This window comes from Crocuta crocuta, unplaced genomic scaffold (genome assembly GCF_008692635.1).
Source record: "Crocuta crocuta isolate KB4526 unplaced genomic scaffold, BGI_CrCroc_1.0 scaffold116, whole genome shotgun sequence".
NCBI classification, from domain to species: domain Eukaryota; kingdom Metazoa; phylum Chordata; class Mammalia; order Carnivora; family Hyaenidae; genus Crocuta; species Crocuta crocuta.
Genome location: NW_027531562.1, coordinates 3,205,856 through 3,220,321, shown reverse-complemented (window position 1 = coordinate 3,220,321; position 14,466 = coordinate 3,205,856). Strand labels below are relative to the sequence as shown.

Below are 14,466 nucleotides of genomic sequence, written 5' to 3'. Positions count from 1 at the left end.
TGTTTTTTTTTTTTTAATCACCTTACCCCATTCTGTGCCATCCCCTGAGCTCCGTGCTTCTCCAGCTCCTTCACCATCTTCAGCAGTCACTAAAAAATCAAATTCCTTCAGTGCTTCCTCAGTATCAGGATCATCAGTTAGGTCAGCAGCTAAACCTTCGTTACCTATCTGTAAATGGAACGTAAGTCAAGAATTACTTTTGCCCTAGATTTTAAAGGTGTCCTTTATGGATTCACTTTATTTTTTTTAATATAATGTATTGTCAAATTGGCTAACATATAGTGTGTACAGTGTGCTCTTAGTTTTGGGGGTATATTCCCATGACTCATCGCTTACATACAACACTCAGTGCTCATCCCAACAAGTGCCCTCCTCAATGCCCATCACCCATTTTCCCCTCTCGTCCATACCCCCATCAACCATCAGTTTGTTCTCTGTATTTAAGAGTCTCTTATGGTTTGCCTCCCTCCCTCTCTGTTTACAACTATTTTCCCCCTTCCCTGCCCCCATGATCTTCTGTTAAGTTCCACATAAGTAACATTGTTAACTTTATATTTATACTCCCATTTTTAAATTTTTTTAAAAAAATATTTTATTTATTTTTGAGAGAGAGATAGAGACAGCATGAGCAGGGGAGGATCAGAGAGGGAGGGAGGCACAGAATCTGAAACAGGCTCCAGGCTCTGAGCTAGCTGTCAGCACAGAGCCTGATGTGGGGCTCGAACCCACGAACCGCGAGATCATGACCTGAGCCGAAGTTGGACACTCAACCGACTGAGCCACCCAGGCGCCCCTCCCATTTTTAAATTTTAGATTTCCCACGTAGTTCACCAATTCCAGACTGTACCCTACATAAATGGTTAACAGTGCCATGTGAAGATAACCGTAAGATGTGATGAAAGTAATAATAAAAATCGTAGTAGTAAAAATCGTTAAAATACTAAGCAGGAATATTTAAATTCTTTCATTATAATAGATTCACAATTACCCCTATTTATAAACCCATGCGGTCACTTATATTCAGATACGTTGTGCTGAACTGACTTCACTCACTGAGAAGTGCCTATGTATTCTATAATTCACAGGAATATGGCTTAGCTAATAAGGATATTAACTGATCTTAAGTCAACAGCTGTGATAATAATAGTGCTATGCATCCCAAGAGAAAAAACAAACACAAACGTGTTACATACATGAAATATGATAGAAACACTGAGAACTGCAACTGTAGCATGGAAAGTATTTTTGAGGAAAGCTGGCATTTCCCCCCACATTACTTAATATCTCAGCAACCAAAACTTAACCTATTCACTTTTTTTTTTTTAAACATACTTGAAGTACTCTAGGGGTGACTGGGGGGGGCGCTCCATCTGACTCCTGACTTAGGCTCAGGTCTCACAGTTCATCATCAGATGGAGTCCTGAGCTAGGGTCCAGGCTGAGTGTGGAGCCTGCTTCGGATTCTCTGCCTCTCCCCCTTTCCTGCTCATGCTCTCTCTCTCTCAAAAATAAACATGAAAAAAAAAAAAAAAGAAATAGTCTATATTACTATAATTCATAAATGGATAGTCTAATTTGCTTATACTTATGGTTAAATATCACTGATCAAATAGATAATCCAGTTTCTTAGGTTATAAGCAAGTAAATTTTTATTAATCCTTACCAAAAAACAAGAACGTGAACACACATATTTACAATACATAGTTTACTCCCTCATCCAGAGTGGGAGTGTCCTCACTGTAACTTCGGTTAATTTATCACATGTTTTATTGCACAAGAAAAGTCAGGCTTCAGCAGTGATTCTTAACTGGAGCAGCAGTGGAGAGGGTTCATGGTTTCTTTTTTTAAAGTTTCAAACCACCGAACTAGTTCTATAAAAATAGACTCTTTTTTGCTACTTAGTGGATGATACACCAAATAATAATTTCTACTCTATGTGGGAAATAATAAGACTGAACTATAAAACTTCCATGTGATATGATAAAATAAAAAATGATCAATCACTCTAATGTAACTTAAGACATCTTGAAAATTTCTATTCCAAACACCTGCGTGTATTAGGTAATAAAAATTAAAAAATAGTTCCTACTTTGTGTTTATTCATCCGATGTTTATCTTTTCCTTCTGGGATGCCTTCAATCATGTCATTTTCCTCTTCTTCATCACTGTCATCAGCGTTTTCTAAAAAATTGAATGTCTCAAGAACATCACCAGAGGGCCTGTCAAAGGGGAAAAAGATGAATCCAGATATTCCAATGGTTAATTCTAATATTTCTGGTTCCTATTTTATTTTTTTAATGTTTTATTTATTTCTGAGAGAGAGAAAGAGAGACAGCATGAGCAGGGCAGGGTCAGAGAGAGGAGACACAGAATCAGAACCAGGCTCCAGGCTCTGAGCTAGCTGTCAGCACAGAGCCCAACGCGGGGCTCGAACCCACGAACCGTGAGATCATGACCTGAGCCAAAGTCAGATGCTTACCCGACTGAGCCACCCAGGCACCCCTCTGGTTCCTATTTTAAAACAGTACTTGAAAGCAGTATAGAGGGGCACCTAGGTGGCTTAGTCTGTTAAGTGTCCGACTTCAGCTCAGGTCATGATCTCACGATTTGTGAGCTTGAGCCCTGCGTTGGCTCTGCACTGACAGCTTGGACCCTGAGCCTACTTGAGGTACTGTGTCTCCCTCTCTCTCTCTGCCCCTCCCCTGCTTGTGCTCTTTCTCAAAAATAGATTTTAAAAAATAAAAGGAAAGAAAGTAGTATGGAGTTTCAAATGATAACCTACTTATAATCCATTGCCTAAATACTCTACCCAAGAAAAGTAAGTTGGAAAGATTATGTTTTCTGACTCAAGTAAGTCAGTGTTAAGTTCTGAATGTTTGTTGTCCAAAACATCTGGAGAAATTACTGTATCAAAATAAAATCATAGAGTGATAGACACTCAAATGTGCTATTATTTCTCAAAATAAAGCCACCACAAGCAAGCAACTTAAACTTAGCATTTCTTATTTTCTTTTTCTTTTTTTAAGCAGGATCCACACCCAACATGGGGTTTGAACTGACTAAGCCAGCCAGGTGCCCCCAAGCTTAGTATTTCTTAAAGCTTTACAACTTCTCATAGTTTGGCCCAAATGTTTGAAGATTAAAACTTGCCAAGATTTAAAGTTATGGGGTAAATCAGACAGATATTCCAATCCATTTCAAGAATATTCTTACCTAGAAAACAGTATTTGTCATTTTTAAGCTATAATCTGAGTTTCTCCTCTATGTACAAAAAACATGTTTTTAAATAGCTGTAAAAATGTCTAACAACAAAGCAAGAGAATGGTGGAAATTTCAGCTCACAATGAAAGTCTTTGCTCTTCCATTAACTACATGACTAAATTTGGCCAAGTCACTTAGACCTTTCAGCCTCACTGTTTGGGTTGAACTAGATGATCTTTTGGTAGCAAAAAGAATAATCTAGTATTTGTGGAGTTTTTTCCCCCTCCTTGATTATTTCTAAGGATACAATTCAGACTATTTTTTAATAGCTCTTTAACATGGACATAGGATTTTAACAGGTATACAATACTCTACCTAATTCAGCACATTGTTTAATGGCCTGCATAAAAATTTAATGTAGTTAAAAGATGTTTTTTCCAAATACAAATTAGTAAAAATAAACAAAAAACTACCACAATAACAGAACACATACTTTTCAGCTCACCATTTACTATAAGCCTTAACATTTGGGGATTAAATGAAAGGCAAAATGATAGTTGACAAAATTGGTACACTAATGACAGAAAAAACAGGAAATAGTATACTGAAGACCTGAGAATTTTGTTTTGAACTTTGACAAATGAAGTAGTGCTGTCCCTTGGATAGAAATTTCTCTTTCAAGTGAAACTCATGTTTTAGGTTTTTCCGAATTGTATTTGATCACAGCAATGTAAGTGTGTAGATTTCTAAGACAGATAGAACACAATCCATAAAAGAAAAACGATGACTCCAACTTCCCCAAATTAAAAACTTTGTTCTTTGAAAGACACTATTAAGAGAATAAAGAAAAGCCTACCTATAGATAGAAAATATTACCAAGTCACATATTTGATGAAGAATCTGTGTCCAGAATACATAAAGAACACTTAAATATTAACAGTAACTAATTAAACCATAAAAGTGAGAAAATGACTCATATAGACACTGTATCAAAAAGATATGTTGACGGTGTAAAGTGATACTCAACATCATCAGGCTTTAGGAAAATGAAAATTAAAACTACCATGAAAGGTCTGAGACTTTACTACTTGCATTCTAGCATGCTGTTTGAGATGTTTTAGCATTCATGGAGTGCCTTTTGTTTTTTGTTTTTCTTTGAGAGACAGAGAGAGAGAGAGAGAGAGAGAGAGAGAGAGAGAGAGAGAAAGCAAATATGAGCAGGGGAAAGGGACAGAGGGAGAGAGGGACAGAGAGAGAATTATAAGCAGGCTCCACGCGGAGCATAGAGCCTGGCACAGGGCTAGATCCCACAACCCTGGGATCATGACCTGAGCCGAAAGTGTGGATCACTCACCCGATTTTGTATGGATCTTTTTAAAAATTAACTTTATAGTGTAATTGGGAAGAATCCTTTCTATCTGGAAACATACTTGGAAATAACATGCTGTAAATATATTCCAGCAAACTTTCTTTTATTACTAATTTAATAATCTTTTCAAGATTATTTTACCTGTTCTTTCTGAAATTCCTAGTCAGGTGTTAGCCTTCCTGAACTGATCTTTGAATTTTCATATCTTTTCAGTTCTATTTCCTTTTGTCCCTTTTTTCTTTCAAGGGATGGGAGGAGGTGATTCTTGAACCTTATCTTCCAAGTTTTACATGGAAATTATTTCTATGACACCTTTTAATTTCTATTAGCTTTTTGATGAATCTTTTAAAAACATATGCTACTGGGGTGCCTGGGTGGCTCAGTTGGTTAAGCATCTGCCTCTTGATTTCGACTCAGGTCATGATCTCACGGTATGCGAGTTCGGACCCCATGTTGCACTTCACGCTGGCAGTGCTGAGCCTGCAGATGTACTATCTGCTCTCAGTCTTTTTAGAGTAATTATAGTTTTGAAAGTCTTCTGCTCCCTGTTTTCTCGGAGTTCCTTTTTTTTTTGTTTCCTTCGGTCTCCAAATTCTGCATTAAAGTCTCTCCTAAAATGCTCACATTTAAAAGTGCAGCACCAAAAGGCTAACTGTATGTATTGTGTATTGGGCAAGGCTTGCCAAGCAGCTGGCTTCACTTTTGCATGAAAGGACAGAGGCTCACCATTTTACTAGGTGATCCTAATTGTTAGGATTATTAAGACTTTCCTGTTAATGTGATAATTTCAACATTCCCCATGGAAGAGATATAAGACCTGTATGCCAACATACCAGATGCTAAATACTAGAAGAAAACAGGGGATCTCACTGCTTGGCTGGAGACTGAGATAATCTTCCTGTTTCCAGTTCAGTAGATTCGGTACCAAAGCTGCTCTATTTCTTAAGAAATCATAAATCACTGCTTCAGAGGCACCTGGGTGGCTCAGTCAGTTAAGCATCCAACTTCGGCTTAGGTTGTGATCTCACGGTTCATGGGGTCAAGCCCCGCGTCAGGCTCTGTGCTGACAGCTAGCTCGGAGCCTGGAACCTGCTTCAGATTCTGTGTCTCCCTCTCTCTCTGACCCTCCCCTGCTCATGCGCGCACTCGCTCGCTTGCTCTCTCTCAGAAAAAAATTTTTTTAAAAAAATTTAAACTAAATCACTGCTTCAACTTCAGTTGAAAATATACCATCACAGATGAAGGTGTGTTCAGCTGGCTATACAGGATAAAAAAAGGGGTACATAGGAGCACCTGGGTGGCTCAGTCAGGTTAGCATCTGAATTCAGGTCAGGTCATGATCTCATAGTTTGTGAGTTCAAGCCCTGCGTTGGGCTCTGTGCTGACAGCTCAGAGCCTGGAGCCTGCTTCAGACTCTCTGTCTCCTTTTCTCTCTGCCCCTCCCCTGCTCATGCTCTGTCTCTGTCTCAAAATTAAATAAACGTTTAAAAAAAAGGCGTGGGGGGGGTACACAGCCTAATGCGGGGCTTGAACTCATGAACCATGAGATCATGACCTGAGCCAAGATCAAGAGTCGATGCTCAACTGACTGCACCACCCAGATGCCCCAATGGGATGATGAATTTTTTTAAACTAAGATTGTGGTGATGGCTGAGTGAGTCTGAATATCCTAACCACAAGCTATACACCTTAAACTGCAGAAATGTATACTATGTGAATTTTGTCTTAGGAAAGACATTAAATTTTAAGAACTGTTACTGGTGATTTTCTAAGCCCAAACATAATGCAAAACCTTGATTCTTTCACACTAGGGTGTATATAACCATTGCTATTCTAGTTACAGAGTACCAATATAATTTACTAAAAATACCCTAGCAAAATCAGAATGTTAAAATAGCTCAGAACTATACGAAATTACTCTCCAATTTCAATTTCGCACCTATTTCAGAACTATAGCCTTAGCATCAATTTTAAAAATCACCTAAGCTAAAATTTATTTGCCCCTGGTACCATTTACATGGTAAAAAGTCTTTAAATCTGAACACTACCTGCTTTAAAAATTGTTACCAGTAATAACAGGAAGTTAAAGAGATACATAACACCCATTATATAAACAGTGCTAACCTATAAGTACATACCTTTTGATTTCTTGTCCTTTTTGCTTAGGAGATTCACCTCCATTCAGTATCTGTTCTAAGTTCTTTGTTTCTACTGATCCATTTGGTTCTGAATTGGATAGTCCAAGTAATGACCTTACCCGCTGAGATCGTACATCTAATATTGTATCTGTATAACCTACTTCCTGAAGATATCTGTAAGAGAAAATTTAAAATATTAATTCTCATATATTAACCCCTGCAAACCTGTTAACTCAAAATCACATAAAAGAATGACTGATCAAGGAAAAAGCCCCTAACCCTGTAAAATATAATCCTCTTTTGCCTCAAAACTTTCTTCTCTATATACCAGTTCCAATTCTAAGAGAACAAGGCCAATGACAAACCGAAATTTAATTAAGAAAGCATACAGTATGGCTAATGCTAATTAAGGGCCAATTATCTTGAAGCCTAAAAAGCTCAAGAACCTTAAAAAGCTTTTCCGTTGATGATACGTACTATTAAAAAAAAAAGTCTACAAAGTGGTAAAGAATAAGCAGAACTAAACCACAGAATAGTGACATGTTAAGTTTAAATCTAGGTTTTTGGCCAGAGGATGATGGACAGTTTAGTTCTCAGTCCAGGATCTAAAATCTTGTGGTATTGAAACTTTCTGTGTATTTAATCTAGGATCCAGGATTAGACTAGAAAAGAAGAAAGGGACCAGATTCTGACATAAATATAGATAATGGGTCATTATTGCCTTTGTATGGTAAAGAATTTCTTCTTCAAGTATTTGACAGGCTAAGGAAGGATGCTAAAAAGGAGCCTTATACACTATGCAAAAGAACAACGATTTTCAGCTGAAAGCTAATGGCAGGGAGACTGGTTAGGATATTAACCCAGCAAGAAGTAAGACTAAAGAGAACAAACATGAGAAAAATAGGCAAGATGCAGTCTTAGAGACCTGGTGCACAAATGCACATGGCAAAAGAATGAAGAAGATAAAATAATTTTAGAAAATTTTCAAGTTTCTAGTTTGGATGGTTGGATGGTGGTTCTATTCAATGAAATGAAGAATAAAGAGTCTGCATCTGGTTTATAGTGTATTTATCAGATAATTATGTAGTAGCTAAGAAAGTAACATTTATTAGGCACTAGAAAGGTCAAAGCTCAGAAGAGATTAGACTCAGCGTCTAGATTTGGGAGTCATCAATGTTTGATGGTATTTAAATCCATGGATTTAAATGAAGTTTACCCAAGAAAAAGCTTAAGAATAGAAAGTCTGGGACACAGACACCTAAAGGGCTAAAAGAATAAGAGAAACTTAAAAAAAAAAAATTAAAAGAAAGTACTTAAGAATAAGGGGGTGGGGGGAATGATAGCAGAGAATAAGAAAAAAGAATTCAAAATATAATGGTCAACGCCTTATGTGTCCAAAAGATCAAATAGGAACAAACATGGTCTCTTAACTATGTCTCTGAACAGCTTCAGTGGAGTATCACAATGGAAAACAGACTACACAGCTGACAAATGAACAAGGAAGATTACAGAGATAAACTACTCTCAGAGAAAAAGGAAGAGAGACAGACTATTAGTCCAGGCAATAAGATTAGGCTTTTATTTTATTTTATTTTTAATTTTTTTTAAATGTTTTATTTATTTCTAGGAGAGAGAGAGAGACAGCGTGAACAGGGGAGGGTCAGAGAGAGAGGGAGTCACAGACTGAAACAGGCTCCAGGCTCTGAGCTGGCAGTCAGTACAGAGCCTGACGCGGGGCTCGAACCCACGAACCGCGAGATCATGACCTAAGCGAAAGTCGGACGCTTAACCGACTAAGCCACCCAGGTGCCCCAAGATTAGGCTTTTATAAGAGAAACACTATACAACTGATTTTGCTATAGCTATTGTAATCTTCTAAAAACTGCAATTCTCTTTTGGGGGAAACAACTGCCATCACACTCAAACATGTGGTATGAATGAACAGACACAATTTCATACAATCCAGGTAAAAATAATTGATTCACAGGCATTTATTTGATCAAGTTAAGCCAATTCAGACTAAACAGGGGGGTACCCTGCCATCTGGAGAAAAGTGGTTTTCAGTAGAAAAGATTAAAAGTGATAAAGAGAGATGTAGTAAAGAGTGAGTAAGAACATACCCTGGGTGTTTCCATTCCCTGAGAAGTCCTCAGGTATACGTCAGCTCTTGGCTTCCTGATTCAGGTATTCAGCACTTCCCTCAATTCTGCTAGCTACCTTAGCATCCTTCCAAAGAACAATCTATTTTTACTAAAAGTTGTTAAAGTTTTAGTCACTGAGAGTTTGGAATGTTAGTTTCAAGAGTTTACATGAAGCATTAGAAACTAAAGTGATAAATATGAGGATTAAATATATCTACAGAAAGGAAAGCAAAAGTTAAGGGTGTTCTCACCTGACAGCCTTCATATTTTCAGTGATGTAGAACCTGAGGTGTTCTAATAAGTAAGGGAGAATGAGCTGAGATGTGGTAAAAGTTTAGAATATTCACTGAGGGCACTGGGAGCAGGAAGTGGCTGGGGTTATGGAGACTCTCTATAATATTTGGAAAGGAAGCCATAAGTATGTAATGGCAGAATATGTAGTGTAATGTGATTTTTCTCCAAGATTTAAGTAGAAACAGAGGCAGAAGAGTATCAAGGCTGAAGTAGGGCTGGGATACTGCAGGTAGATGTAGATAAATGACTAGTGGGAGAAACGTAAGAAAGAGCAGTAAGAAAACTAAGGGTACTGGCAAAAGGGTGATGGATAATGGGGTCAAGGCTGGAACTAGGGAAAAAAACAAGAAAACCTGACAAGAACAAAGAAACAAAACCAACCAGAGCTAGAGGAGCTAAAGGGGAAAGTGAAGTAGCCAAGGATTTAAGATCAAGGGAAGGTCAGAGGGCAAATAACATGGGAACTAGGGTGGAAAAGGTGGAATGTAAGAGGACCGTTGAATCATGGACAATTCTAGATATAAGGCAGTTCTAGGTAGTAACAAGATCAAGGGTCTGACCACATTTCATTGGGTTATTAAAGCGAAGGTAAAAGATGTATAAAGTTGAGGAGGTTGAATAATTGTAAATTACCCAGGGTATCAGTAGTACAAAGTACCAAAGTCTTAAAAATTTAAGGGTGAAAAACAGATAAAAGACAGTAAGATACGTCACACAATTATATTTATTTATTTTGAGAGAGAGAGAGAGAGAGAGCAAGCGAGCAAGCAAGCATGAGCAGGGGAGGGGCAGAGAGAGAAGGAAAGAGAGAATCCCAAGCATGCTCCACAGTGCCAGCACAGAGTCCACCACAGGGCTCAATCCCACAAGCCCTGAGATCATGACCTGAGGTGAGATCAAGAGTCAGATGCTCAACAGCCTAAGCCACTCAGGATTCTGGGCACACAATTACTTCTAACACAGCAAAGAATTCAAGCATCAAAAAGGTTACTCAAAAATTCAAGTAAAAGTAAGATTTGGCAAGCCACTTGTGAAAGGTTTTAGATTACCAGTTAAATTCCTACTATAAACCAGTCACAGTCTCACTTAAAACCAAGTATGTGAATTCTGCAGTGACAGAAATGAGAGTATGAACTCTGTATTGTTTTTGTTCTGGCCTTCCCGCCATCCAGTTTTTATGACATTCTACCCCATCATCCTGAGCAGTGTTCAAAGGAACATTCAAAGGACACCAACTTTAAAAAGATCCAATAGTTGAATGAAACAAGAAAGCAATAAAAACTATACACTTTGTCCTATTATCATCAAATAATGTTTTCCTTCCAAAGTTACTGAATGTAAGTATTTTCATACTAGATCCTTAAAGAATGCTGAAAATGAATCATTACTTACTGTCTTAACAGCTGTCTGCCCTGCTTCCACGTTAACTGGCTATTCTGAGGTGCTGTGGGAGCTTCTGTGTCTTTGGTTTCTTCTAAAAGTTAACACACACACAAAACAGACAATTTCACACAGAGTATTTCCACTCTTGAAATTACTGCCAAAGTTCTCTCCGGGATAAATTCCCATAAAACTAGAACTAAATGTTTTAAAAATGATAGAAGTAAATTAACAATATTAAGTATTTACACTTGTTTTAAATGTGTTTATCCCAACAACCACAAAACTCAGGTATAACCCTCCTTGTTTTTAAAACTGGGAAATCCAAGAGTACATTACTATTCTATGGGGATTCAAAAACCAAAAACCCAGGCTTTGAAATGAAAATATTGAAAAAAAATATTTTTTTAACTACCAGAATTCTACTGGATTGAATGGTTTCAAAATTAAAAAGCTATGTTTAATATTTACCTCAGCTATTCAAAATCAACACTGTTAAGAAATCTAGTATATATAAAACTGTTCAATGACCTAATTTTCAGTCCATCAGGAAACTTTAAGTCTTTATCATAACACTTTATATAATTAATCATAATTAATTTCATTTTTAGAACTAAAACCAGAAAGTGGTTTCTACTCTAGGTAAAAGGTCATGTTTTATTCTCAGATATAAGTATATGAATTAAGAAACAGTTTAACAAATACTATAATCTGAGATGAGTTAAACTCTCAGTAAGTATCCCTAGTGAGAAATTTAAAACCACTTATCAGGGGCGCCTGGGTGGCTCAGTCTGGTTAAGCGTCTGACTTCGGCTCAGGTCATGATCTCACGGTTTATGGGTTTGAACCCACATTGGGCTCTGTGCTGACAGCTCAGAGCCTGGAGCCTGTTTCAGATTCTGTGTCTCCCTCTCCCTCTGACCCTCCCCTATTCATGCTGTCTCTCTCTCTCAGAAATAAATAAAAAAACATTAAAAAACATTTTTTTAAATTTTAAATAAAAAAATAAAACCACTTAACAGCACTAATGATATTACAGAAATATTTTCCTAAAAATTCCCATTATGAAAATCAGATAATGCAGAGAAGAGAGGATCATAGAGGATCAGCCCTCACAGTGAATGCTGATAACCTTTAGCATAGCTCGCGTTTGTTAGGCTCCTGGACTCCTCAGAGTCATGAGAAGAGAAACTTCCTAGTGGTTAACTCAAGTATTTCTTGCAGGCCTTATTTCTCTAACCCTAATAATCCCATTATTAACACCTCGTTCTTCCCCCACACACAGGAGCTTCTAAGATTTCTAGAAACAATTATTTCATCTTAATAGCTCTTCTATTTTTGTTTATAGGTTTTTTATTTATACCATTTTGTTTGCTGTTAAATCACATACAGTACATAATCACTGGAGAAAAAATACATTCTTTTAACATTTCTTTAAAGTTTATTTATTTATTTTGAGAGAGAGAGCATGAGCAAGGAAGGGGCAGAAAAAGGAGAGAGAGAGAATCTCAAGCCAACTGAGTGATGTCAATATAGAGCCCAATGCAGCCCTCTATGAACTGTGAAATCACAACCTGAGCCAAAAACCAAAAGTTAAATGCTTAACTGACTGAGCTACCCAGGCATCCCCAAAAAGTACATTTTTAAAAAGAACTACAACTGCCCCAAATACTATCATTAAAAGTGTTAGTACTTGGGACTTTATCATTCCTATTATTCACCTCAAAATACACACATAAACTTCTTTTCTTAAAAATGGGGAGAGGCACCAATGTGTATACTGTACTATAAAGTTGCTTTTGACACTTATCATATTTGACCATCTTGATGGCAATGAATACAGATTAATATCCCATAAGATGATTACATAATATTCCATAGACAGTATATGCCTACTTAATTTAACCACTCCAGTAATGTTGACATTAGTTTCCAGTTTCCATTATAAATAATCTTGCTATAGATATCCTTGAAGTACACCAAAAACATACAGCTCAAAGAATTTTTTAATGCACCAATGTAACCAGTTCCTAGATGAAGAAACAAAACATTATCAGCATCCCACAATCTTTCCTTATACCTTCTTCCAGTCACTAGACATTCCTAGAAGAGTATCAATACTATCCTGCTTTATAAAAACTAGATTAATTTTTGAACTTGATATACATGAAATAATTTTTATCATTTTTCAGTTTTATGTTACCTGTCCATGTTGTCAGGTATAGTTACAGCTTTATTACTTTTGTTGCTAAATAACATTCCATTATGCTAAAATATCACACAATATATGTATCCATTCTAACACGGCAGGTCAAATTGTTTCCAGATTTTTACTACAAGATACTATAAACATTCTTATACAAGCCTTATGATGAGCACATGTATGCATTTTAAGAAGTACAATATGTAGAGGTAGAATTACTGGATCCCAGAGCACGCTGCTACCACTATGTTCCCTTCAGTATCATTGGCAAACCCCTTTCAGAGCAGTTCTATCAATCTGCAATCCCAACACCAGCAGACTTGACCTTTTTTTTTTTTTTTTTGCATTTTAATTTAGCCATTCTGATAGGTGTCTAATTGTATGTACTGCACTCTGGTTTTACTTCCTCAATGACAAATAACAAAAAGCATCATTTCATATACTCATTGGTCACTTGGATATCTTCTCTTACAGGTTGCCTTTTCTTTTGCCTATTTTTCTACTGTTACAGATTTCCTCCCCCCACAAATGCACAAAAAAGCTCTTTACATATTTAGATACAACCCTTTTTATAGGGTTAGGTGTGTGTGTGTGTATGTATTACTGAGACACAGGTATAAAAATATGCATATTATACTTCTGTCAAGACAGTATTTTATAGTTTGATTTATTTCTGAGTATTAAAAGGCAACAATAATTTGTTTAATGTTTACCTCGATCCATACTGTGATGTAAATCATTTTATCCGATTTTGTTTGTATATTATATTTTGCCCATTCCTTCATTGCTTCCCCCTACCCTCACTAAAAACCATGAATAGTTTTTCTACATCAATAAAGGAAATCTACTCTATTACTGTTTCCCGTAAATGAAACACCTGAATGTCATTTTATTCCTCATTTTGAGGAGGTTTTAATACTTAAGTTTGTAAGTATTAAAGATAAAAGATTATAAGTATTTATAAGATAAAAACAAATCTGTTTTTAGTAGGCAGCAGAGATTTATCTACTAATGATTTTTTTTACACAAAATATTGCACTGAAACCAGCTAGCCAATCCTGACTGGCTCCAGGAACAATGTGGCTGCAACTAGCCTTCTTCCTCACATTTATGCAGACCAACTAGGGGAACAGCCCTTGAGTCAGAAAATGAATACTTATTTTCTCAATATTCTAGCCATAACAGAAAGAAAAGGAGTCAAAGAAAAGCTCTGGATTCATTAACTTCTCTCTATGGCAAAGCCACTCTACTCCCTCTAACTGCAGTAAGAAAGACTACTGTAGTCAACAAGGGTCAAAATACATAGACCTTCCGTGTTTTTACCGTTGCTTTTCCAAAGATGAAGCCATAATATGTTTCCTACTGTCAAAGTGAACCTTCACCATCTCTGAAAAGCCAGATCAAAGGAAACCCATGTTGCTCATATGTTGGTCTCTTAATTTTATATAGATACCAACTACTTGATGATATAATAAATGATAAAACTGGTAAGTGGGGAAAAAAATCAACTACAGGTTGTATGAAGTGTTTCTGTCATTTTCTAAGTACTTAATATTAAATTTAATATTAAATATTTAATATTAACATTAAATTAAAAATGAATTATTTTTTAAAAATTTACTGCCACTAAAAAAGTTTACTGTCACTGAACTGAAAGAAAAAACATCATATCTAAGTTTTATCTTCCCTACTATATATGCTTTGACTTTATTAGATATGCTGCAACTATAAAAGAAGAAAA

General features: G+C 36.5%; 1 protein-coding gene across 1 annotated transcript in view; it reads right to left on the bottom strand.

The window, feature by feature from the left end:
* The window catches only part of STRN3 (striatin 3), a 108,778-nt gene that overhangs the window by 39,931 nt on the left and 54,381 nt on the right, over positions 1 to 14,466 (bottom strand). The window contains 4 exon segments of the mRNA XM_077772727.1: positions 27 to 168; positions 2,089 to 2,218; positions 6,708 to 6,881; positions 10,535 to 10,616. Of these exon segments, the coding sequence (XP_077628853.1) occupies positions 27 to 168; positions 2,089 to 2,218; positions 6,708 to 6,881; positions 10,535 to 10,616 (528 nt within the window).